Raw genomic sequence first — 27981 nt, 5'->3', positions numbered from 1 at the left:
GACAAATTCCACTTCCCTCCCCACCCGTCATCAAATCCCGCAACCCGTGCTGACTCCTGACCCTGCTTCCTGGCCCACAGGTGAATATCGATCACTTCACAAAAGACATCACCATGAAGAACCTGGTGGAACCTTCCCTGAGCAGCTTTGATGTGGCCCAGAAGAGAATCTATGCCCTGATGGAAAAGGATTCACTGCCTCGCTTTGTGCGCTCTGAGTTTTACCAGGAATTAGTCAAGTAGTAATTCAGCTGGGCTATGGCAATCACCCTGTGAGCTCTTTCCTCCTTAATAACCCTAGCATTTTCCAGCAACCTGCGTATCTTCCCGTAGCAGCTTCGTTCAAAGACACCCAAACAGGGAAAATCCCAGGGGGGTTGCTTACTCTTTTTGTGCACTTTGGTTTGGTGGTTTATCTGTTGTCTGAATGCCTTCCTTTCCCGGGGTTCTTCTTCCTGTCCCGACCTTAATTAAGTTCTACTCCGTGTGTTCTTGTCACAGCTAAACAGAATCAGAGAAAAATTCTGCTGAAGGCAAGCAAATATAAGACAAGAATATGACATCATTGAATGTAGATCTATTTGGTTTGGGTAATGAATCTGTGCCTAAACTGGCCTGAAAAGAATGTGGAGGTAGAAAGACCAATTTCAAGTGAGATTAATTGATCTCATTTGTTGTTTTCATTCTGACCCAGGGGCAATCACCCCTGTATTTCTGACTTTGGTTAGTAAAAGGCGAAACGGATTTTATGAGGCAGCCGTTATTTGATTTTTTAAGCAAATACGTTATTTAAAATACCAATTTTCCCTTTAGAGCGTCTTTGTGTTGGCCGGAGATCACTAACAAGAGATACAAACATGAATGTGTTGTGTTTATACAAAATGGATATGAACACAATCCATATTGAGTCTTTCTTTATACCTCTCTCATAATTCCCCCCACCCAGTTACCATATTCTGTATTAAATCAATGACCTGGCAACGGAGTATTTAATAAATGTATATATGCCTCTTGTATTTAGGCCCAATGTTTCAATTTTCAAATTATTTTAAATCCATGTGAGTAGAAAATTCCAAAATTTTCAACTTCAATCATGTCAAGTAAAACAGATGCTGTCCAGCACAATGTCCCTTACCTCAGTATCAGGAGATCTATACGCTAAAATGGAAACATTCTGTCAAGCCTAAAATGGTTAATCACCCTATGATGCCATCTGTTTGTTTAGGAAATGACGATTATCTTCAAAATACCAAATTATCTTTAGAAAAATTAATTTGACTATATGTAGAGGCTTTCTAAGTAAGACAGAGTTGCAAAGGACCCTGAATTTTGCAAAATAGTGTGACTTTTTTTTTTTTTTTAGCAACCCCATCTTGCCTCCCTATTTTGCTCCCTGTGTTAGTGGATCGTACTTACCCTCAAAGTGCACATTTATGCCCCAACGTGCCTTGCACGCAGCTGACTGCCAAGTCATGATTTTTTAAGTAGGTTTAACCTTTTAATTCTGTCTTTCATTATTAAAGTCTTGCTAGATTTCTTTTTTTTTTCTTTAGTAGATTTGATTAAGTAGTGATTTACATAATTTAGTAATAAGGAGAAGCAAGCTAACCACGTACGAGGCTAGCCAAGATGAGGACGTTGAGTTCATTTTGAAAGAAAGTGTCTGTGAAGGGATGGATAAAATTCTGAAATGTTGAAGGAGAAGATCATATTGTTTAGTCTTGCATTTCCTCCTTTCACATTCCTTTCTCCTCCACATACTCCTAATTTTTCATGTTTATGGCCCATGTATTCTGTTGTTTCCTGAGAATTCTGAAAGCGAAGCAGCCGTGTCACTGCAGTCTGCAGGTGAACGCTGGCGGTGTTGGTTGGCTCTTCTCTGTGTTTGCTCTTTTGAAGGACAGCATGTCCTCCTGAATACTTGCCATTTCACATTCTGAGAGCGGGTTGGAGTGAGTGGGTCCACCGCCAACAGTTGTCAGTGTAGTAAGAGTCCATTCATTGTTGGAAATATTGCTCACTTCATAGTCGACAGCTAGTCCAGTGAGCATCGAGAAGCCCTCCCCACATACGTTTGTGGAGAAGTGATACAACTCAGAGCAGAGCCTCCTGGCACCACCTTGCTCAGCATCCGTCTACACTGCCCAAATCAGTATCAAATCTCCAGCCCTTGACTTTCTCACGCAGCTAGAAATGTTAAGAACCCAAGGATCTAGGTGAGTTATTGTTCTTGGATACCAAAGCATTTTTAAGCAAAATGTTAATTGAATTGAAAATTCAAAACTTTTTTTTTTTCACTTGGTTTCAAAGAGCCAAATGTTTGAAAATGCCCAAGAATGTACTAGATATTACGGAGCTCACCCAGGTGGTTGACGTTACACAGACCCAGATTAATGGTATTCTCGAATGGACTACAGACCCTATGTCAGTGGGTAGGACTTGTGAGTGGGGGGTAAGGAGGGTCTTCCCCTTCTCATAGGCTGAACTCAGGAAGCGAAGGGCAGGAAAAGCATCACCCTGAGGGCAGTCGGCGAAGGAAAAAAAAGATTGAATCCTTTCCAGTCAAACGATGGCATGTAATATATATTTATCTGTATATATGATTTTAAATTTATAGTTTACACACACATTAGAAACTCTTCTAACACATGAAGTGATACAACTAAAAGGAATACAAGTATCACAACCCAAAATGAGAAAACACACATATCACAATTGCCTGAGAAAGGTTCTTTCAAATCTTTTTAAAGTGTTTTTAAACTTGGGAAAAAGAAAAAAAAAAAAACAGTGTTACTGGAAGTTTCCACAGTAACACAAAGAAAATAACATTCTTTTAGTTCTGGGAAATTAGAAAAACTGGGATGGTCTTTCCAGGAAAAAAAGAAATGTGTAACCTCTCTTTATCACTCCCTCTCCCTCCCCACCTCCCTCCCCACTTTCTCTTGAGTAAATTTCTGGGAAAGCAAGAAACTTAATGCAAGAGTCCTGAGGTGCTTGGTGCTTTCCTTTTCCTCCCGTGTGGAAATGGAACTACAGGTGTAAGTGACCTGGGAAGTAGAGAGGTAGCGGAGCCAAACTGTGGCCAATGGGAAGAGGAGTATACACTTCTCACTCTTGAAAGAAACCCAAGATGAGGCCAGGGAATGGCCCACAACCTAAGATTTTCTGTCTGGGTTTGATACAGTTTGGGGTGGGCGCCCGTTTAGGGTCCAAATTGGACCAGAGTAAAGAGTTAGACTGTTGGTTCTAGAGGAAATTAAGAGGCTGTGTTTATCTACTAAAGCAGTGCTTGTTCACGTGAACGACACACAAACGAACACGCTCTTCTCCCAGACAGACCTTCTGAGATGGAGAACTGAGGCCTTTCAGTCCCTTTGCTTTCACATCAATAACATCAAGCGTGTGGAAAGGGGTGAAAGGAGGGAAGGGTAGTAGTGAAGAAGGGAGTGCCCAAACCTATGAAGTCAATCCATTTACTAGGAAACATTTAAGAACAGCTCCCCTTGACTGAAAATCAAACCACTTCTGGCTGTCATCACTGCAATTTGCAAACAAGGCATTTCCTTGGCTCACAAGGCAGCTGGACGAGGAACTCCATTTTCAAATCCTACAGAGTCCTGATTAGAAGGAAGAACGGACACAGAGGATCTGCTTTCCCCACTTGGCCTGCCTGTGCAGGGGAGCAGGGAGTGGAGAACTGCGTTTCCAACATCCAAACGTCTAAACCCAAGAGCCAGGGAACTCTATGCAGGTTCTGGACCTGAGGTCTTCATGCATCTCAGTGTATCCCGACTGGCTTGTCACTAGACCTCTCTGGTTTTCTGGTCTCCATTCTATTAGACAAGTATGTACGTAACACTTGCTTGGGAAGGGGCTCTTCAGGTAATAATTTAGCAACCGCTGCTTGGGTTCAACATACTTTCGTCCAAATAGGGCATGTGGCAGACTGGAGCAACTGATACCCAAGGAAAAGCTTTCCCCAGGATCAGTGAACCATCGTGGAACTGAAAAGATCAACTCTTCTGGCTGAGGACATTTGCAGCTTTGAATGGAAACTCAGAGCAGAGAGTGAAGGGAAAAAAAATCTTGGGAATATTATCCTCACCTCACAGTTTAATAATAATCTTCTTATCTTATTTTTCCAGTAGAGAAACTACACATCAAGTTTATTCAAATCCAGTTTAAGAAGCCTCTTGCAAGTTACTTGTTTTCTCACCTGAGGTATTTTCCCTCCCCAACCACCCCTCTACCTCCCTTCCTCTCTTCCCCCTGCAAGAGGAAACATTTAAAATAGCAGAATCTAATCACAATTATGTAATAAGATACATTAAACGCAGTTAACTTCCTGTCTAAGAAAATGCATAAGCCGAGGCATAGGCAAAGCAGTGGGAAATGCTGAGAAATTTTCCAATGGAGGGAAGTAATCCGGATCATTGTTTGCTAAAAGTTCTTTATATGTCATATAGTATCAGGACTTGGGAAAACTAAATTTTTTTTTGAAATTCTGGAACCCACATCCTCAGGAGACACGTCCCAGGGACAGTGGTAGAAATGAAAGGATGAAAATCCATCTGTCAGCATTTATCCCGTAAGTTTTTCATTTAGAAACGATTGTGTTGGTCTTCTGATGTTGTAGTCAATATGTTGTGTACTATGTGACTCAAGCTTCGTGATAAATAAAGCACTAAACATGTATCTGTAACCATGATCACATATATTTTATTAAATATATAGCTGTATAACCACCTCTGTGAGTCGTTCTTGACTTCCCAACGTGCTTGATATGAAACTATGCCTTAAGATACGCTTTTTTGCTCACTATGCTCTTTACACCGGGTGAGCCCTCGATCCATTGGGATAATCCTTATCCTAATAAGCATCAATTGTAATATAGCCTGACAGCAAAACTCAGAAAGGGAGATACAAAGTACCCCAGACTCATACACTCTGTTGACTACTTTTTGTTGGCAACTTATTGACCTTGCTGTTCACTGTTAAAACTAAACACATTATATCATTTGGATCCTCCAATAATCAGTGAGTATAGACACTCCTTTCTCTCCTTGCAGCGGTGAAAGAGCTGAAATCCTGGTGCCCTTGCAAGCGGCTCAATTCTATGACCTTAGATTTGGTGTTCAGATAGTTTAGGTAATGGGCTGAAATTATCCAACTAGTGGGGTTGGGACTGGGGGATAGGGAAAATTTGTGCACAGAAAGAAGCATACATGGGAGCAGATTTGCAGGGAGAGACAATAATGAGAAATGTTGGGGGGGGGAGAGAAGGATTGGGAGAGAAATTGAAGAGAATGTCTATCCTGGTCTCTGACAGTTTCTTAGATCTCATTCCAAGTCCCTATGAAGCCTAACTGTGTTTAATGTAGATGCAATGGACCCAAATCATTTCAATGCCACCTCTTCTCCTCTTTAATTATCTTGGATGAGGGGTGCCTGGGAGGCTCAGTCAGTTGAGCCTCCGATTCTTGACCTCAGCTCAGGTCTTGATCTCAGGGTTGAGTGGTCGAGCTCCACGTTGGGCTCCATGCTGGGTGTGGAGCTTACTAAAACAAAAACAAAAACAAAAAACCCCCTGTATATCTATCTATATCTATATCTACATCTATCTTGGACTATCTTGGATGAGTTTCTGAGAGTTTCCATTCAAGAAGTATTACTAGAGCAAAGATCATTGGTACTTTTGTCCTCCTCATGGAGAAGCAATGTTCTAAAGATCACTATGAATTAGTGGCAGACTTAGAGGTTAGAGTGACTGCCTCTCAGATTCCCGTTTGTTCCACTAGACCAAAGGAACCACAGGTGATCCCTCAAAGCGTTGTGATTACTCCTTCTAACTTGAGTAAAACAAGCTACACCAACACTACCCAAGTGGGAGTCCACACTATCATCCATCAGTGATGTAAGCCAAGTTCTCCAAGCTATGTGATCTCCAAAGCACCTGTTGCTAATTTCGCATTTTCTAAATCAGCAGTATCTTGAAAAGTCATTTTGCTCATAGAACACTTTCCACATACCTTAACTCTTCAGATGGCTTCCCTATGCCTCAGTGTGTTTTTCATTTGAATTAGTCTCATCTGGAAAATTCCTGGTCCAGTTTCCATGCTTTTCTACATTTTGGTCAAATCCTACCCTCTCGATGTTTTCACTTGTTAAAGTGGATGAAAATTTTATTAGAAAGCAACACCTATGAGGAGGCAATCATTGCTCAATCTTGGGCAGCCAAGGGCTCATGGCCAGACTGCCAGGTCTCTTTGTTCTGTTTCCAAGGGACTTTCACCATGGGACAAGGCTGAACTTGAGGCAGGCAGACCAGGGTAGGCATGCCTTTCTACAGGTGAATTTGGAAGGCTTAGTTATGTCTTGAAGAGTGGTGCCTTGTGACTGCCATTGGAAGGAGCTGCCTGGGATATGGGACACGGGACACGGGCAGCTGCCTCAGACTGTCCTGCCAAATGCCCAAGGCCTCTGTGCTTCTAAACAGAGTTCTTGGGAAACAGAAGACCTAAGGAGGAATTGGAGCCCAGAGGCTTTAGTGAGTAAGGGTAAATGGACATTGATGTTCCTTTATTTCTTTTAACTGAATATTTATTTTGACTGCTTTATATTTTTATTTTTTAAACATTTTGACTGCTTTTTCATTTAGCAACTAAAGCCATAACTTTCATATCTCCTTGAGTTTCTCCAACAATTGCACTGACAATGAGCAGAGAAGTGATAAAGGAAGAATCCAGATTCAGGCAATGTCAGCCCTGGAACAGACACAACAAATGCTATCTTACATGCAGGATGAGAGTGTAGTCTTGCTCTCTCTGAGAAGATTTTCTTCAGGTGAGATGCCAGCAGCTGGGGGACAATCCTTGAGACCAGAGAGAGTACCCTCTTGTCCAGCCGGGGAGATGAGCCGGGTTGCCCTGGGTGATCAGTCCAGCTGTCACACACAAAATATCCCCCTGCCATCCTAAGAAATTATTCTTCCCAATCTTCATTTTAAAGATGAGGAAACTGAGACCCATTGAGGTGAAACGATTTGTCCAAAGTCACAGATGTAGATAAATGGCATCCTTCTCACAGATGAGCTGATTCCCAACCTGGGGAATTTTTCCTATGGAACAAAATTCATGGTATGCCTCACTCACAGATCTATAATCACGAGTGTTCTCAAAGTTGGTATCAAAGAAACTTAAGATACCAGAGAAATGGTACAGTAGGGCTGGCCCAGAAAAGCTGTGCTTCTCAAAAATGTATGCCTCTCCTCTAGCTCTATAAGAATTTTCTCAATCGAATGTCCTTTTGGGTTAACAAAATGCTCTTTTAAAAGTAAAATATTCAGGGGCGCCTGGGTGGCATAGCGGTTGGGAGTCTGCCTTCGGCTCAGGGCGTGATCCCGGCGTTATGGGATCGAGTCCCACATCAGGCTCCTCCGCTATGAGCCTGCTTCTTCCTCTCCCACTCCCCCTGCTTGTGTTCCCTCTCTCGCTGGCTGTCTCTATCTCTGTCAAATAAATAAATAAAAATCTTTTTTTTTTTAAAAAGTAAAATATCCTGTTAGAAAGTTATCAGTTACTTGATGGTAATGTGAATAAATCCAATACGATGATACACATCCCTTATTTCTCAAAATCTTCCCGAAGTCAGCCGGAGGGAAAGGGTGTTTTGGTTGAGGGGAAGACAGTTTTGGTTGAGGAAGAGAGGTCTGTCTTTGATAATCTTATTTTCTGAAATCTGGTCATCCCTCTATCGTCTAAATGGCCCCATTCCCTGATGTACCAGGTAATAAGCAAAGATCTATGGACCAGAACAGTCTTCTATCCTATATAGTATTCTAGCAACTAATGTGCATGCTTTCATTCTTCACTGGGATTGGAAGAACCGGCAAAGCTGTCACGCTAAATTTCTCTACTACCATTTGCAATTTATCCCATTTTGTTAAGCGTTGTCCCTCATTGAAGTGTCCTCCCTAAATGCAAATTCTCTTAGGCGGACTAACACAGAAAATCTCTAACAGCTTTCATGACAAGGGAGAATGTGGCTTATCTGATCAGGTCACTCCTCTTCTGATTTATCTGATCATGTTAAGTCCTCTGTTCAAAACCTTTCAATGGCTTTTCATGCTCTTCAGCCTCCCCGAGGCTCCAGACCCAGGAGTAGAGTTTGTCAAGACTATGTGCTCCCGTCACTATCCATTGATTAACACCTTGCGTTTCCATGTATTAATTCAAATGCTCAAGTTTTAAAAGCAGAACACAGATTTGACTTAAAAAGATTCCTGACTTTCTATTAGCTTGTCATTTCAAGTATTTTAAATTAACTGATAATAATATTACCACTACTCTTATATAAGTGGCCTCAAAAATTGCTCTTAATCTCAGAAGTTTGTTTTCACTCTAAGATTCTGATTGCTGTTATCCTAGAGAACAGCATCCTAGATCCTTGGCCTGACACGGAAAAGTCTTTAAACCAGCCAGCCTTCCATGATGTCTCGCAGAACTCCGAACACACCGTGCTGTCTCATGTGCTAAGGCCTCAGTGAGGCAGTTCCTTTTACTCTCTTCCCTCTCTCTTCCCAAGCTAACACGAATGTATTTTTAAAGAATTAGAGCATAGATACCATTCTCCCCGGGGAGACTTTCTTCATACCCATCAGATCCCACCTAACAAAAGTGGGGGACATTCCTCTAGTCTGGCATGCTTCCACTAAAGACGTGTCCTTACCAGTTGGCTAGGGTAATTGTGTGGAATCGTTAGGGAATTCTCTTCTTTGAAGAGTGTTGGAAAAGCAAAAAGGTCTGGTATTTTAACTTCTGGAAAAGTCTGGACATGAGAACTTCCAGATACCTCTTTCCTCCCAAGTTCCTAGGATAGGCCCAGGTTTAAGGAGGTTTAAATTCTTTGTGGCTTGTAACTATGTACTCAGGAGACAATATCCATGGAATTTCTTGGTTCTGCGATTTTGCTCCTTTTCTGTGCAGGTAAGTCAGAAACCTCTCATATGAGTTCTTTATCCCGGCACATGCCCAGCTTGCTAACTATTTAAAAATAGTGAAAAGAAATGAATTCTTTTTGGTTATTTTATGGCAGATAGCTCTTGTGACTTTTCATCCTAATACCTTTTAATGTTAATATCATTTCTGCTTCACTTTAGGAGCTGGGCAGCTATTGGGGTCTAATCTTATCCCTTTGAAGCTGCACTTTATTCCTGTAAAAAGGTTTAATGGCATTTGGGAATTGTATGTCTCTCATCTTGACAAATTCTTCCCAGCCAAGTCCTTCCAGAATTACTAAGAATAGATAAAAGAAGAAAAAGCGGGTATATTTTTAGCTTGTGTGAGGCACCTTCTATTTTATTTATCAGCTGTCTATAAAGTGTCTGCACCATGAAGATAAAGGCATTTGAAATCCAAATGAAAGCATTTATTCGGATCTTAGCTTCTCAATAGGCAACAGGGTTATAAGAGATTTCAAAGATACAGATGGCATATTTTGGTAAAAACTAAATCAGTGTCTCTTTGAACTGTAAGTGCAGACTTCAGAAAATCATGTGTAGATAATATTAGGCTTTAGAGCTGGAAAAAATGGCTTTTCTAGTTATAATCATCATTTCTCTCTAGTTGGCTCAGTATATGTGGCTTAGAGTCATAAAATTTGAGCTGTAGGCTAGATTCTTCCTCTACTCCATCTTGAGCAGTAGAAGTAATTCCTTGAGACTCTGTTTGCTCATCTGCAAAAATGGGGCTACCTAGATTTTCCATCACAGAAACGTGACGAAGAGTGAATGAAATAGTATGTATGAAATGATTTTTGCAACCTGTAAAGTAAAATCTCAGGTCCGCATTCGGGTCAATTTGCTTCCTGTTTTATCTTGAGGATATGAGTCATCAGGAGCCTAATCAGAGAAAGCAGGCGCTTCTTTAGGTATGACCAGGAGAGACAGCAATATGTCCTTAATTCTACCTCATTGCCCCTTCCCCCAGCCAATTCCCAGCTGTGATGTGGAGAAAAGTTGGGCTCATTTTTTCTTAGGTGTCCTTATGTCCTGAGAGTCTAGAGTATAATTTAACCAACTGGCAAAATCAGTATCGGTTAACTGGTCTACCAGATGTCTACTTGAGTTATGTTGGTTTCTTGCATACCATGGTCTTCTCAACAACCTAATAATAAAAGCTTGTATAGCTTTTTCTTACCTTATTTCACTTGATGCTCATCATAACTGCATGAGGTGGTTAAAGTAGGTAGGATTAAAATGTTCACTTCAGGGGCATCTGAGTGGCTCGGTTGGTTAAGCGTCTGCCCTTGGCTCAGGTCATGATCTCGGGGTCCTGGGATTGATCCCCACAATGGGCTCCCTGCTCCGCGGGGAACATACTTCTTCCTCTCCCCCGTCCCTCTCCCTCTTGCCACACTCTCACTTGTGCACTCTCTTTATCAAATAAATAAATAAAATCTTAAATAAAATAAAATAAAGTATTCACTTTACATATGTTAAGTCTGAGCCTCATGAAATCTAAAAGAAGTGGCAAGGTCACACAGTTAACATCAGCAGAGCTGAGTCTAGACTATGCGTCTGCTGGCTGTGGTTCTGGAGCTCCTCTTTTTTAAATACCAGACTGCAGTATGCTGTTAACTCAGCACTGAAGCATGTTTTCAGGGTCGGCAAAGGAGTGAATGACCTTGAATAATGTCTGTGTGCTCTTTATTGAAAATTCATGGATGAATGTGTATGTATATGCAGAAAAATGTGATCTTTCCTTTAAAATTTTTGTTAACACTAATAAAGCCACAGCTTATCTAAGTAGGTAAGAAAAAGAGAAGGATGCAGGAGTGCACACATGAAGATTTTCCTTTCGTCTGTGGTCTGGCTTATTTACAAAGCCTCTGCCTGTTTCCTTTGTTTAGAAAGGTGTTTGATCTCAGATTACAGCCAGCCTGGCCATCTGGTACCTTTCCCCAAACCTAGGATTCTTGAGTGACATCTGAAGTTAGACTTTTCACGTCACTGTGAAAGCCTGAGAGGGGCTCATTCTGCTCATGGTTCTATTGCTTTAGCTCTTAGTGACTTCTCACACCTGCAAGTTGCCTTGAAACTTTCAAATCATTTCCGCACGTGTGATCACATTAGCTTCTCACTTCCAGTTTCTTTTCTCTCAGAGTCTTTGCAGCTATTCTGCATTTGGTGTTCCACGATCCTATTTTGGGATTAGATTATATCATTTATTCTTGGATTTATTCTTTCCTTTTTTTTTTTAATTCCTCTTTTTCTCTCTCCTTTGACTCTTCTTCTACTTCTTTCTAATTTTTTTTAATATGGCTTCCTTCTTACTCCTAGTCTAATTTGCTCCCATTCTTGGTGAATAAACACATGATTTTATGACACAAGAATTTTCAGTGTTTTCTGTTCTTATGAGGAGCTAACACTCAGAGAGAGTCCGTGATGAGCTCAAGGTCACGCAGCTAGAAAGGGGCCACGTGAGGATATGAGGTAGTGTGGATACTGAACTATGGGGTTCCCTTTTCCTTTCCTCCCTTAATTTTCTTTCTTCTACTTTTAACTTCAGTCCAGGTTGTTTTAGCCTGAAGAAGGCCTGGGTTTTCTCCTTTACTTCTTCAAAGGCATGTAATTCCACGCATAGAGGACATCTGCCATGTCCTTTCCCCCCGCACGTCCAGTCCACGCTGATATTCCCCATCTCTGTGGAATCTCACTGAATCCTACCCAAACCCAATTCTCCCTTATCAACTACAGACTATCACCTAGGGGTGCCTGAAGCATTCATACTTGCTTAAGCACAAGGAAGTAAGAGGCTATGCTAATAGCATCCAGAGGTTATAGAGGTTTTCCGAGACAGCTACCATTCCAAATGCCCTATTTTGTCTTTCCCAAAAGTACACTTGTCATATCACATGTTCTGGTTTGGGGTTTAGAAAATATATGTACTCCGGCTAAGCTGTAATTCAGTCCAGACAGGCCAGCTTTGTATAACCCTAGTAATGTTAATAAATTAGCAGCTGTAGAAAGATTCATTCCTAAGAGCCAAAGCACAAACAATCGAATTTTCTAGATCCCGAAGGGTCACTGGAACCGGTCACATAGTGCCTGAGACATTTTCTCCTAGAAAAGGGTGGTCTAATAGGCTAAACCCCAAGATCCTGACCTGATCCTGATGAACATTATTGCTCATGAGGCCTTTGGCTGCACTTCAGGTGAAGTCAGGGGCTCCCTGCTCCTCTGCACATTAACACTTTGTCCCGCACTTGATTATAGCGCCCATCACGGCTGTCCGAGATGCAGATATTCACTCCGTTCTCGGTGCCTATGCTGGTTAAGAATGTGAACATGAATTAAACCGAGTCCCTGTTCTCCAAAGGGTTTGGGATCTAGTTGGGGGGATATATTGCATAAACAGGGTTACAAAAGAAAGGGACAGTGTCATGCTAGAGATCGTGAATGTGGAATCTTCGAAGGAGCGCCAGCTCTGTGTGGCACGGCACAGTGGGAGAGTCTGATCGGGTACTCAAGCCACACTACCCTTTCTCTTCTACCTGAATGAGCTCATCAAGCTGAAGCTGCCCTGCCGACTAGTGCACCCGTCCTCCTCACTGCCAAGTGCTCCCCTTCTCCTTACCTGCAGAATATTGCCTCCTTCCTACCCAAGTGAGCCTTTCTGTAAGACTTAGCTGGAGGGTCGTTTATTCATGGAGATGTTCCGACTGTACTCTCTCCAAAGTAAGATTGATTCCTTTGCTTAGTACTTTCTCTCTAAAATGACAACAACATAAAGATAATAGAATACTTATTTGTACCAGATGCTATATATTTTGCCACATATGTTCTGTCCACAATAACCCCAAGAAATAAACACGAGGTACTTGTTACCATTCCTCTTTGGAAAATGAGAAAAGAGGCTTAGTTACTCACCCAGCATTGCAAGGTGTGTCGTATCCATTTAGACTAAGAACCCATGTCTTATTTAGTTGTGTAACCCAAGGATGTAGGACAGGGCAGCACCTGCGATTAATTATATTCTTAAACGATATTTGTGAAATGAATGAATGAATGAATGAATGAATGACAAAAGCAAAGCTCACTTGATCTTCATTGCTACTTGGCGAGGCAGGAAAAGCAGATACAATGATCCCCATTTTACAGGGTCTCACAAGCAGAGAGGAACAGACGTACGTGTCACGATTCCCAGTCCAAGACTCGTCCGTGTCCACGCCCCCTCCCCACAGCAGCACCTCCTCAGATGCCTTCCTGACCCTCCCACGGGTCCAGATGCCGAGTGGAGTTACGCTTCGTCATGTCAAAGCTAAAACTCAAGCTGAGTTCCAGGATTTCATTATTTGTGATCTCCTCCCTCTAGAACATTGAATTTTGTGTTCATTAATCACAAACATTCAGCAGCCACACACGGCTCTCAATTCTGGGTTGTCAAGAAACAGGGCTGGCTGAAACGGATTTCCCTGGTACAGACCAGCTGGCATCTGATCAAAACACTTTTGGGGCCTCCCAGTTCTGGCTACGAGGTCACCCCTAAAGGAAGGCTTAGAAACATTTTTACTACTTTTTATGCGCTTTGCAAAGGTAATAATCGGCAACTTGCTACTCCCAGACAACAGGCTCCCGGGTGTCTATCACTGTTTACTAATCTGATGGCAAGATTTTCCCTCAGCTGCGCTTGAAATTCAAAGCAACTTCACTGGGTATGGTGAATCCTATTATACAAAAATTCCTATAGTGAATTAAAATGCTCCTGTAAGGATCCCTGGTGGCTCAGTCGGTCGAGTGTTTGCCTTTGGCTCAGGTCATGGTCCCAGGGTCCTGGGATAGACAGACCCCGCATCAGGCTTCCTGCTCAGCAGTGAGTCTGCTTCTCCCCCTCCCTCTGCTGCTCTGTCAAATAAATAAATAAAGTCTTTTTTTTAAAAATAAATACAATAAAATGTTCCTGTAAGTCAGGAATAACGTTCTATCAGTCATTTCCTGAAACTAGCACCTCAGATGGCAGATTCTGTTAGGTTTTTTGTTTGTTTTTAATTATACTGAGATAAGACATATGGCGCAGAACAGAGGTTTGGGTTTTGTTGTTGTATGGGGAATTAGACGCGGGTATAAAACGGAAGAGAGCAAAATCAAGCTGCTCCCATGCGCTTGAGCAGAAATCCACGGCAAGAGCCTGAAACCCCACCCGGTGCTTCTGATCCTGGCGGCGTGGGCGTCCTGCAGAAGCCAGGACCTGCCTTAGCGGGTGGAGCGAGGCAGAAGGAGGACCCAGGGTCCACCGAGCAAAGAGGGAGAACTGAAATAGAAGCATATATTTGGGATCTCGGAGTTACAATTTGGGGAGCACAGATTTGGGTAACAACCCACACCGTGTCCCCCTAGGGAATAAAAGCCAGGGTTTTTTTCCGTTTGTTTTGTTTTGTTTTTAAGACAAACGGGAATGCTTGTATATGTGGTTTACAAAGAATTTGAATTGGTGTTGGTGGCAGAAAACCAATCTTGGCTAAACGTCATTGATGGCTAGTGCTCTCCTTAAGCAAAAGTCTGCTACTGTCGCAACTTGCAGATGTTCAGACAGCGTCCTTGGAATATTTGTGGTTTAGCCCAGTTCAAAAGTTCATGGTTCCATCAGATGAGGACATGCACCTCCTTAATGGCCTCTCAGCTCCATCTTTAAAACCCCTTGACATAAGTGACTCCATTTTATTTCACGTGTCCCAAGGGTTTGGCATAGCAATTGCAGCTTCAGCCGAAGAAAGCAGCGGGCAGTTAAATGACCGTGTAGACGAGCTACAGGGGCTGTGGCTCCACCTGCGCCCTTCCCCACAGACTCTCTCCTGTAGCCCGCTCTAACCACAAGCACACAGGGAAGGGAATTCTGGGAAACGTAATTCACCTTGACCAAGGCGCTACATCGCAAAACCACTACATTTCACCCCTTGTCAGCTTGGCACCCATACACATTTCCTGAAACCGTGTTTACTTTCCATACGAAGACAATAACAAAGGCATGTTTCTGCCTAAAATCACAGGACCATCCCAGAACAGCTACCCTTTCCCCAGAAGAGGATACAAAGTTCATTTTTGGCTTTGAGCGATACTCATCCTATCCTAGAGGATTCATGTATCCCCTTTAATATCCCATAACTTAAATACTGAGGCACAAGTTAATCACTATTAGCACATCTTAGGCTACGTGATGAGACCGTGAGAGAGGGGGGAGAAGATTTTAAAGTTGCATTGCTTGGAACTCTGCTCACCAGCCAAATCACCTTTCACCACTGCCCTTCACAGCTGATCCAGGTGGGACTGCGGGGTGCCACTGCTCGCTTGGGGGTGTCAACACTTATATGATGCAGAACCATCTGTTAGCCAGGCTCAAGGTTTTTCTTCCTCAGACAACTGGTCCTGGGTAGAGCCCCAAGAGATAAGAGATGTGGGCGAGAAAGAGAAGATAGTGGAGTAGGAGGGAGGCCTTGAGCGTTTGGGCTTACTTCCGGATGTTGCTTTTTTGCGCCTTCACAGTCCCCTGGAGCCCCTGGAGTCCCCTGGAGCCATGTTTCCCTTCCATCTGCCAGTGATGTGCTGCTGCACACTTCTGACCGTGCGGATTGGTAGGGCAGATAACTCCCAGGTCATGATGGGAAGCTTGGTTCACATGACCCAGCATTCAGCATCTCCTAAGGCCTAGTAGCAAACTCTAACGTAATGTACAGAGGATGGCATGACCACATCAAAACCCAAAAGGTCTTCTCTACGACTAATTTAAAGGGCCCAAAAAGGCTCCCAACGCTATCTCTATCTACTGCTGACATTTGAAGTACCATCAAATCTGTGAGGTCATATGGTCCAAGAGGAGCGCAAGATAGTGAAGATAGTCACGTGGTTATAGTTGGCATTTATAACTACAATCTTCCACTACCCACTCCACATCTCCACTGCCTTCAACGAGCACTTCGGTTGGTTGTGGTTCTCAGCCAGATGGGATGACTCTGGGCCTTCATTCCCGGAATTCACGGCAGCCTAGACCTATTACAGAGCCTTCTCTCTATTTTAGGCCCCATTCAAAACTGGTAGGTTTGGGGGTTACTCAACGAAAGGATTTATGCAACGTGCCCAAATAAAGTATACATTGCCTTCCAAAGAAGCTCATTAGCAAAACGCCTTTCTCTTAATAGTAGAAATTTTATAATTTTAGATTATTCAGGTGTGGTTTGAAGCAGGGAGTCAAGGTTCATTATGTTCCCCATAAGGATATCCAATTTTTCAAGCAACATTTGTTGAAAATTCTTTCTTTTCCCCCACTGAATTTCTTTAATGTCTTTGTAAAAATTATTAACCATAAAGTCATGTATATATTTCTGGATTCTAATTTTATCTATCGTATATGTCACTAGGCTAATAATCCATTCTACTTTGATCACCGTAGTTTAAGAATAATTCTTGAACGCAGATAAAATAGGTCCTCTGACATTGTTCTTGTTCAAATTTGGTTTGATTACTCCAGGGATTTTGAATATCCATACAAATTTTAGAATCAATATGTCAATTTATATTTTATAAAAACTGTTGTGAATGTAATTGGGATTGTTTTGGACCCTCAGATCCAACTGGAGAAAAATGACATCTAAATAATGGCAGAGTTTCAAATTGATGAAAAACATATATTTCCCTTATATTGATTTTCTTTAATTTCCTTCTCAGAAATATCTTGTAATTTTTAGCATCGAGAATTAGTAGGCTTTTAGTTAAATTTATTCCTAAATATTTAAAAATTTTTTAATTTCCTTAGTTTTATTTCTGGTACTTAGAAATGCAATTTTTATATTCATCTTGTATCCTGTGACTTTGCATATTTTTTTTATAGACACCTTATGTGTGCACAATGACATTGTCACAAATAGAGATAATTTAACAATTTCCTTTTTGAGGTTTATAAATTTCTTCTCTTTCCTTGATTTATTCATCTGGCTAGGACCTACAGAAAAGATTTGAATAGCAGTAGAGAGAGCAGTCATCCTTCCCTTGTTCCCAGTCTTAGTGTGATATTAATTATAGGATTTTCATAGATGCACTTTATCAGATGAAGAATTTCCCTCCTATTCCTCATTTATAGAGTTTTTGCTCTAAAGAGGTTTTTACTACTGTCAGTTTTTTCTGTATTAATTGTGATGGTCAGATTTTTTGTTTTTTTGTTTTATTCTGTTAATATCATGAATTACATTAAGTTGTAAATCCTCAACCAATCTTGTATTTCTGGCAAAAGCGCTACCTAGTCCCAATGTATTACCCATTTAATATATCACTATTTGGGGGGGAGCCTGGGTGGCTCAGTCGGTTGAGTGACGGACTCTTGGTTTTCACTCAGGTCATGCTCTCAGGGGCGTGAGGTGGAGCCCCATGGGGCTCTGAGCTCAGTGGGGAGTCTGCTTGGGATTCCTCTCTCCCTCTGCCCCTCTCCCACCACACACCCATGCTCTCTTTCAAATAAATAAATGAATCTTTAAAAAATACACATGTCACTATTTCTGAACTGCTACTGTTTTATTAAGGATTTTGTAACTATTTTCATGAGGATATTCTATAATTTTCTTTTTTCATAATATCCTTGTGTGGTTTGGGGATTAAGGTTATTCGGGTCTCATAAATCAGTTAGAAGGTCCACTGTCCTCTATCGTCTAAATGAGTTTTCACGAGCTTAGTATTATTTCTTCCTCAAATGTTTGCTAGAACTCAATAGTAAAATCATCTGGGGCTGAAGTCTTTTTTGACAGATAAAAGCCTATTTATCTTTTCTTTTTTTTCTTTGCTTTTTTTCCTTTTCTCCTTTCCTTTCCTTCCTTCTTGTTTGTTTTTGTTGTTTTGTTGTTTTGATGGCTGATCTTATTTATTTGTTACTCTTGAACATCTCCTTTTTTTTTTTTTTTTAAGATTTTATTTATTTATTCGACAGAGTGAGAGACAGCCAGCGAGAGAGGGAACACAAGCAGGGGGAGTGGGAGAGGAAGAAGCAGGCTCCCAGCGGAGGAGCCTGATGTGGGGCTCGATCCCACAACGCCGGGATCACGCCCTGAACCAAAGGCAGACGCTTAACCGCTGTGCCACCCAGGCGCCCCTGAACATTTCCTTTTTGACTGGACTCAGACTCCGAGGCGGACGCCATCACAGAGGACAGGCTCCATCTCTTCGCAATCTGTTCCTGGCATTTTCTTTGCCCCTATATTGTCTCGGTCAAAAGGTTAACATATTTTGCAGCCCCTTCCCTGTTTTTCTTAGTATGCTATTTCTTCAGGGCAGTACAGCCACGTTTGTGCGGCAGGACGCGCGGAGTAGTACGACGCTGAACGCGGGCTGCTTTGGTCCTAGGCTTCTTATCTTCCTTGGTTAGGGGCTTGCTCACAGCAAACTTACCAACCATTTGAAAGTTATTAAAAATTTTGTTCTAGCCCAGCACATGGTTTATCCAGCCAATAGTCTCTGTGCCCTTGAAAAGAACGGCTTTTGGGTTTTCTGTTCCACAGGTGGTAAGTGGGTTAGTTTGCTTGACCACCTTGTCCCTAATTGCCACACTTTGACAGCCTTGTCCGCTTCCTCTAGTTACTCGGTGAGGAATGGTACAACCTCAAACACTATTTGTCTGCTTTTTGTTCTGTCATCTTTTGCTTCCTACGTTTGAATTTTTATTATTAGGTGTACATACATTTAGGATCGTCATGTCTTCTTGAAAAGTCGAACATTTATTTTTTATGAAATATCCCTCTTTTTTTCCAGGGATACTTTTTTGTCTTGAAATATACTTTATCTCACATTCACTCAGCTTCCTTATAATTAGGGTTGGTATTCATTTTCCTCCACTTATTTTACATTTGCTCACGTATTTATCATTTCTGTTCTCCATGCCCTTATTTAGATGAGTTATCTGGAGAATTTACATTTGCATTTCATTGAGTGGATATTTGCGGGAAATAAGTCTGTCAGCTTTTGTCTTAAAATGTCTTTATTTTGCTTTTACTTTTGATGGATATTTTCTCTGGAAAAAGAACTTGAAATTGAAATGGTTTTTTTTGCCTTGTCTTTTGGTTTGAATTACCTCTGATAAGATGCCAGCAGTCAATCTTATCTGTTCTCCTGTATGTAAATTGCCTCTTTTTTCTGGATATCATTAATTTATAGCTATTTTCCCATGATGTTTACTTATCATTGTGAATGCTTCATTTTTGATAGTCTGAATTATGTTGTCTCCTTTGTAAGACTGTTGAGATTTTATTGGCAGGCAGCTAATTGGCTGGCAGATACACTTTCTTCTGCTGAGGTTTGTTTAAAGCTTTGTTCAGGCTTGACAAGTAGTATCCCTGTTGAGAGAGATGAGGCATAGTCCTCGGTCACGGCCCTTCTGGGGTCTCAGCCATGCATCTCACATGTTCTGCTAGGATTGTTTGGGTGTTCAGAACTCCAGGAACCCTAGCACTGTGCGAGCTTCCCAGGAGCTGTGCAGATCACAGCTCCCCGCCAGCTCCCCTCTGTCAGTCCTGCACTGTGTCTCCTTCGTATGCTCAACTTCAAGTCTGGCTAACAATCCAAGGAGACTCCTTTGCAGATTCCTTGAGCTCCTTCTTTGTACAAGTAGCTCTGGAGAACCCTGACCTGAAAATTTCAGCCTCTGTAGACATCTGAAACTCTATTTTCTCTCTCTCCCACTTAGCAAAATCACTCTTCTGCTTTGATTCTGCTTTACTCAACGGCAGTTTAGAAAATGCCCTTAGGGGCGCCTGGGTGGCATAGCGGTTAAGCGTCTGCCTTCGGCTCAGGGTGTGATCCCGGCGTTATGGGATCGAGCCCCACATCGGGCTCCTCCGCTGGGAGCCTGCTTCTTCCTCTCCCACTCCCCCTGCTTGTGTTCCCTCTCTCGCTGGCTGTCTCTATCTCTGTCAAATAAATAAATAAAATATTAAAAAAAAAAAAAAGAAAGAAAAGAAAATGCCCTTAAGCAGAAAGCTGGGGTAAACGTGGAGCTCAAACTGTGTATTTCCATTCTCCCCAGGTTCACAGGGTCACTGTCTGTATCCAATATCTGAAAATAGGTGCTTCATACATTTTTTAAAAAGATTTAATTTTTTATTTGTCAGAGAGAGAGCAGGAGAGAGCACAAGCAGGCAGAGGGAGAAGCAGGCTCCCCGCTGAGCAAGGAGCCCGATGCAGGGCTCGACCCCAGGACCCCGGGATCATGACCTGAGCCAAAGGCAGACACTTAACTGACTGAGCCACCCAGGCGCCCCCACTTCATACATTTTTGACCAGTGTTACGTTTGCTTATGACAGGAAAGTAGGGCTGGTACCTGCTCCCAGACAGTGTAAATCGGAAGTCCCCCGTTAGGTTTTGTTTTTGTTTTTAAATCCTCGGTGATTTTTTTCTTAAATGTGCATATAATAAAGTTCACTCTGTGTTGTGTTATTTCGTGAGCTTTGACAAACTTGGCAAATATCCTCCACCATACAGAGCAGTTTCATCACCCAGAAAATTCCCTGATGAAGGCCCTTTGTAGTCCAATCTTTCAGCCTCCCCCAAACCCTGGCAGCCCCTGGTCTGTTTTCCATTGTTACTGTTTTGCCTTTTCCTGAATATCAATTTCATGAAATCAACAAGAAGTAGCCTTTTGGATCTTCTTTCTTTTTTTCTTTCTTTCTTTCTTTCTTTCTTTCTTTCTTTCTTTCTTCTCTCTTTCTTTCTTCCAAGATCTTATTTATTTGTCAGAGAGAGAGCACGAGCAGGGGGAGCGGCAGGCTCTCTGATGAGCAGGGAGCCTGATGCAGGACTCGATCCCAGGACCCCGAGATCTTGACCTGAGCCGAAGGCAGACGCTTAACCAACTGAGCCACCCAGGCGCCCCAAGGATCTTGCTTCTTTCACTTTGCAAAATGAATTTAAGATTTATTATGTTGCATGAATCAGTAGTTTATTCTTTTTTATTAAGTAGTATTTCGTTGTATGGATGTGCCACCTTTAATTATTCACTTTTTGAAAGTCATCTTGGTTGTTTTCAGTTTTGGGGCAATTACAAATAAAACTGCTATATTCATTCATGTACAGGATTTAAGTTTTCAATTCATTTCTGTAAATACCCAGTAATGGAATTGTTGGGTCATGTGTCGGTGTACATTTAACTTACAAGAAATGGTTTTCCAGAATGGCTGTTCCACTTTGCAATAAATGTGAGTTCTTATTCTCCACATGATTACCAGAATTTGGTATTGTTGGTATTTGATCTTGGTTTTGATTTTTGATTTTTTTTTAAATACGTTATGTTAGTCACCATACAGTACATCATTAGTTTTTGATGTAGTGTTCCATGATTCATTAGTTGCATATAACACCCAGTGCTCATTGCAACACATGCCCTCCTTAATACCCATCACTGGGCTGCCCATCCCCCCACCCCTCGGAAACCCTCAGATTGTTTTCCGGAGTCCACAGTCTCTCATGTTTTTTTAATTTAAATCATTCTAACAGGTGTATAGTGGTAATTCAGTGTTATTTTAATTTGCAGTTTCTGCATCTTTACGTATGCTCATTTTTCATGAATACATTTTTAATAAAATTGTTCTGAGTGTTACTTGTTTTAATTTTGCCTGATTTGCTTTAAGGAAAATATTACATGGAGGGGCAGTCAAAACAAAACTCTTTTTTCAAAACAAAACCACCGAAACTTAAAGCAAAAACAACTATCCTCCTTTGACCTCCATCCTCCTCCAGATACCTGCAAGGGTTTCTGTTCTCCACAAACTTGATTTCCCGCCTCCCTCAAACCGGCTCCAATCAGGCTTTCATCCTAACAGCTCCACTGAAATAATTCTTGCCAGCATCACCCTGACTCCCACATCACGCAGCTGATGGTAAACTTTTGGATAACGTTCTCTTCAAAGTCAACAACATTTGACACCATTGGTCACTTTGTTTACTTGGCTTTTAGTCCACATTACTGCCTTTGTTTCCAACTGTCTTGTTAATGTCCTTTCCTTGATCCTCCCGACTTTCCAGGTAAGGAGTGCCCCCGGGCTGGTGCTTGGACTTCCTTCTGTTACCTCTGGGATTGTATCCATTCTTGTGGCTTTAAATACAATCCAGAGATGGACAGCTCCAGGTTTATCTCCAACCTTGATCTCTTCAAGACACAACCATCCTAGAGAGCTCTTGTTCTTGCCACTTAGCTGATATCATAAGCACTGAAAACTTTAAAATACTTTTAAACTTTAGTTCTCTGTGGACATAAATGTTTTATTTAGCTCGATGTATACAGCTCCAAAGTGAAAGATTTTCTCCCTCTTCTATCCTTCAGCCTCTCAGTCCCCCTCTCTCGGGAGCAATAAGTGCTGTTATTTTAAAAATATACTTCCAGAGATAGATTATACATCTGTAAGCAAATACATGTGTTTCCCATTCCCCATTTATATAAATGCTAACTTGCTATTTTGTACATATTTTGACTTACCTATATATCATCTTTAATAGTATGCTATGTCAACACGGATCCGTATATCTCATGCTATCTTAATTACTAGAGCTTTACACCACATTTAATAAATTCTAAGATGCGCATTTATCTATTTTATTTTCATTGATGTGATGACGGACCGTGACTTATAATCACTGTTGGCCAGGTGGTGGTCATGATGGAATTTACTTTTTCTGAGCTGATACAAATTTGGTCATAGACATTTGTATTGTAGTCACTTATATTGAGCTATGAGCATTGTTGCTAATACATGTGTACAACTGCCACTGAAATTTTTTTTTTTTTAAGATTTTATTTATTTATTTGACAGAGAGACAGCCAGCGAGAGAGGGAACACAAGCAGGGGGAGTAGGAGAGGAAGAAGCAGGCTCCCAGCAGAGGAGCCGGATGTGGGGCTCGATCCCGTTAACGCCACGATCACGCCCTGAGCCGAAGGCAGACGCTTAACCGCTGTGCCACCCAGGCGCCCCTGAAATGTTTTGTTTAAAAAATACACACTATTATTTGTCCTTGAAAGGAAAATTCATTGTGTATGCATAACATTCAGAAAACAGAGCAGCTGGGCATCAAGTTAGTATTAATGAAGAAATATTCTTGGTTGGAGAAAAGACCAGAATTTCATATTTTTAAAAAAACATAACACCAGATGCTTAGTAGGACCTCATAAATTAAGATAGCCACAAGTATGTGATGCTATTTTTTATTTATTTATTGAGAAACATGCAAATGTTTTCTTATCACAAACAAAGCAATTCATCTGAAGGCAGGAAAAATGGTCTAATTTCAGAATACATGAAAGAAATTCAAAAGCGATGAGTGACTGGTATGACTAATTAATGCATTATGTGGATTATCATTAAGATGTTGTTTCATAGCTTCCAGTGGCCGTGCTCTTTCTTTCTCAATGGCACATAAATATTGGTGCACGTTCCAACTAAGTCATCTTAAATTTGATGAAATAAGTTTACAGGATTGATACGTGGGAAAGCAGGTTCCCATTCTTTGTTGTTTCCTTAGAACTGTATCCACTACTCTTGGCCTTTAATTCTTCCACACGCATTTTAGAAATAGTACATCAAGTGTCACTAAATAAAAAACAAAACAAAGCAAAATCATTGATCGATTGGAATTTCATTGAATCAATTACTTCATTAGATTGAGGTATACTGTTTTAATCTTGTAGTTTCTTACCCATGACTGGTATTTTTTTTTTCTTTTGCTTTGAAGATCTTTCTTAATTCATTTCAATAGATTGTTATAATTTTCTACATAAAGTCCATGCATGTCTATCATTGAATTGCACACCCCAAAACCTGTGAATGTGACCTTGTTGGTAATGGGATGTTTGCAATTAAAAGTACTTTTTTTTTTTAAGATTTTATTTATTTATTAGACAGAGACAGAGACAGAGAGAGGGAACACAAGCAGGGGCAGAGGGAGAGGAAGAAGCAGGCTCCCAGCAGGGAGCCTGATGTGGGGCTGGATCCCGTGGTCCTGGGATCACACCCTAAGCCGAAGGCAGACGCTTAACGACTGAGCCACCCAGGTGCCCCTGCAGTTAAAATTACTTTAAGACACTCAAACTCAATTAAGGTAGGAACTAATCCAATACAGCTAGTGTCCTTATAAGAAGAGGAGAGAACTCATAGGAAGAAGACAGCCATGGAAAGATGCAGAGATCAGAGTTAAGGCGCAACCAGACCAGCAACGCCTACGGCCACCAGAAGGTGGAAGAGCGTACAACACGCTATTGTGCTATTGTGAGTCGTACGCACTATGCCGTATTCCAGATCTTTAGTACGCATTTATCTTAAGTAACTGAAACCTTATACCCTTTGGCTAATACTCCCCATTTCCTCCTTACCCCAGCCCATGGCAGCCACATTCCACTGTCTGATTCTATCAGTTTGTCTATTTCAGATTCCTCAAATCAGTAGTGTCATGCAGTATTTGTGTTTCTACGTCAGGTTTGTTTCACTCAGCCTAATGCCTTCAAGATCCATCCATGTTGTTGCAAGTGGAAGGATTTCCTCCTTCTTCTGAGGCTGAATATTCCATGGTATGTATATATCACATTTTCTTTTTTTATTTATCTGTCAGGGGACATTTAGGTTTGCTTCAATGTCTTGGCTATTGTGGATAGCCATTTCAATGAACACAAGAGTGCAGAGAATCTCTTTTTTAAGATACTGATTTCCCTTCCTTTAGATATAGACCCATTAACTATGTTTTATAATTATATGTAGTCTTCACAAAAAATAATTTATTAAAATTTGTTGGGATTCCCTTTATAACCTTGCACATAATAAACTTTTGCAGACTTTCCAAGATGGCTTAAAAAGAATGTATATTCTTCCATTTTTAGCTTTGATATTCTAAGCTTATAAGTGTTCACATGTTTAAATTGTGCTTTTTAAATCACCAAATCTTTACTTATTTTTTATTTGTGTGATCAATTAATTACTTGGAAAAGGATCATTTATACAGCGTAACTTGTATCATACTAACCCTTCCTCTGAAAACAACTATAGAATGTGGGAGAAATAAAAATATAGGTGAAATCATCAAAGAGCACCCAGAACAGTCAGAAATTGAAGCACATAATTCTAGAGTGAAGGAAAATGTATGGAGGTAAGGCCGACCTTCATCCATTGCTTCCTACCTCCTGCCCCTCAGAATCTTCTGGTCCTTGGCATGGTGCATACATTCTCAGAAGAGAGTGGTAGCCTAGAGTTTTTAGCAGTATCACTGGGCTGAAGGATAAAAATTAGAGGCAGCCAGGACATGAAAGGCCAATATCACTGAGGGGAGAAAAGAACTTTGGGAAGATGAGCCTGAAAGAAACCCCCCCCCCCCCCGCCTTGTCAGTGGTGGATTCCTATGTTGGAATGGAGCCTAAGAAACCAAGCTAAATGCTCCTGCCAAAGCAGAGATTTTGGCGGTGTTGGCAAATGAAAATCAAACGTGTCACATTTAGAAAGACTTTCTAACTTAAAATTATGATCTAATTGTCCAGTGATTCCTTCTCATACTTTTATAGTTCCATTCTTTACCATTAGAACTCTGAGTCATTTGGATTTTATCCACGCATAAGGTTCAAGATAGACTTTATTTTTTGCCATATGGCTCTCCATTGGTTCCCAAACCAAAAGTATTTAATAATCAGCTTTCTGCTACTGACTGGAGATGCTGCTTTTCCATATAGGAAATTGATGTCTTAAAACAAATAACACCAAAACCAGAGTCAGACATATTTTCTCAAACTCCCCTCTCTTCTCACGTTCCTGTTTTAATGAATGTCACTACTTACTCACGGACTTACCCCCAAACCTTAGACTCATCTTTTACTCCTGGTTTGTCTACATCTTGCATGCATTTCTTTTATAATCTCATTGTGTCACCTTCAAAAATGTATATAGAATCCGGCCGCCTTTTATCACCTCCATCTTTACCCTCTTGGGTCCAGGCCATCGGAGTCCTCTTGTGAGCTCCTAAAATAGCCCCTTAGTGGCTCCTCTGCTTCCCTTCTCACCCTCTTTCTTCACTCACCCTATTCTATTCTCCACACTGCACCCAAAGTGACCCTGTAAAACATAAATCATCTCAGAGCCTTCTGGCAGCTTTCTATCGTCCCTGGGATGACATCCAAAGTCATTATCATGACCTTACATGATTCAGTGTCCACTCTCCAAACTCTCTCCCGCCTCTCCTATTCGTTCTTCACTAACCACCCCACTCTTCCTCAGACTGCTCACAATCGTTTCTCCAGACTTCTGTGCTTGCTCTTCCTCACTTTGTTTGTGGATTTGATTTTTCCCGCCAGGTACTCACTTGGCTCACATCCTCGGGCCAATTCAAGCTTTCCATCAGCTCCCCCTTTCTCAGATACCCGATCTAAAAGAGTCCCCTTGTCTCTTTCTCTTCACTTACTCTGCTTTACTTTTCTTCACTACTGTAGGGAATTATATGATTATCAATCAAAGTATTTCGTCTTTCTGAGCCTCAGTTTCAACTTCTATAAAGCAGAGAGAATAACAGCTTCATTAACAGCAGTAATCAAATGGTATCATACTTGCCAAAGCACTTAGCACTTCTGAGGCTACATAGTAAATGCTTCAAGTCGATCCAGCTTATTTATTACTTAAGAATTTTGATGAATTTAATCACCAACTAGTTCTTTCTGTCTTAGCTTCAGAGTAGGATTTTTCTCTCCTGTGGGATTGCTTTCAAGGCAAAGTGAGAATTTACTAATCCTGCTACTTCTCATTGAATGACACTCCTCTGCTAATTTCTCCTCTGCCTTTATGACTCCTGGCTCAAATCACAGGTCGGTTCTCCCCCCAAAGGCTCATCATTTATTAGTTACTTTAGTGGGAATTATAAGTATTCTGAAGGAAGAAATTTTATCCTCTCCTTTTCACCATTTGTAGAGGATGAGGCTATGGGAAGTGGTTGGCCGACATGCATACAAGGCAGCAGGTGGCAGCAAGCCAGAATGGCGAGAGAAAATAGAACGGTTCGTTTTGTAGAAACATCTTATTGATTTCAAGATATTACGCGGGGTTGAAGCTGTGTCATTATGCTGGATTTGCATTACAAATTCCACTGTATGGAATTTTTAAAAATTTAGTTAGTCATTCTTTCCTAAAAACTGTCATGTGCCCTATTATTAAACTTCCACATTTTGGTGTTCAGCTTTTCTTAGAACTTCCCTTCTCTTTTGGGTCATTTTCATTTTCAAAAATTGGGGCCCTTTGACCATGCCTACCTTGTCCTTCATTCTTACACAACCTAAATTCTTAAAATCCGACTGTGACCAGAGTTCTGCTCTTGGCAGGTTAAACCCTGTGTAATACTTAGGAATAAATAAAATCTGTTGCTAAAAATAATACAGGTTTGAAAATGAATGATGTATTGCTACAAAAATAATACTTTAAAACAGTGAAAAATTTAAATGCAAAGTAATGCTCCACAAATGCCTAAGTGCGCTGTTCTCGAAGATTATACTACATGTTAGACAAACAAAGTAATCTCTCTGAACCTGTTTCCTTTTAAAAATAAAATGATAGGAGGGGCGCCTGGGTGGCTCAGTCGGTTAAGCAGCTGCCTTTGGCTCAGGTCCTGATCTCAAGGTCCTGATCTCAAGGCCCTGGGATCCAGCCCTACATCTGGCTCCTGGCTCAGTAGGGAGTCTGCTTCTCCCTCTCCCCCTCCCCCCACCGCTTGAGCTCTCTCTCACTATCTTTCTCAATAAATAAAAAAAAAATCTTTAAAAAAATAAAAAATTAAAAAATGGTAGGGTAATTACTATCTGCTCTACTAACCTTCCAGAAAGAAGCCTACATAAATGTGAAATATATTATATTAGCAATCTTCTGGCTCCCTTCAGACTCTTGGTTCGGTTTAGTTGAAATAAACAGCAGAGCCGACAAAAACAACAAAACTTGGAAAAGAGAAA

The 27981-nt window shown here is 41.2% G+C and overlaps 1 protein-coding gene across 1 annotated transcript in view; it reads left to right on the top strand.

Moving 5' to 3' along the window:
* The window catches only part of RGS5 (regulator of G protein signaling 5), a 46767-nt gene extending 42023 nt beyond the window's left edge, over nucleotides 1-4744 (top strand). Inside the window, exon 5 of the mRNA XM_008685711.2 lies at nucleotides 81-4744. Within this exon, the coding sequence (XP_008683933.1) occupies nucleotides 81-242 (162 nt within the window). The 3' untranslated portion in view covers nucleotides 243-4744. The remainder of the gene's footprint in view (nucleotides 1-80) is intronic.
* The last annotated feature ends 23237 nt before the right edge of the window (nucleotides 4745-27981 follow it).

This window comes from Ursus maritimus, unplaced genomic scaffold (genome assembly GCF_017311325.1).
Source record: "Ursus maritimus isolate PB19 unplaced genomic scaffold, ASM1731132v1 scaffold_2, whole genome shotgun sequence".
Classification (NCBI taxonomy): domain Eukaryota; kingdom Metazoa; phylum Chordata; class Mammalia; order Carnivora; family Ursidae; genus Ursus; species Ursus maritimus.
The sequence above is the reverse complement of the archived record's forward strand: the minus strand, read 5'-3'. Positions and strand labels throughout refer to the sequence as shown.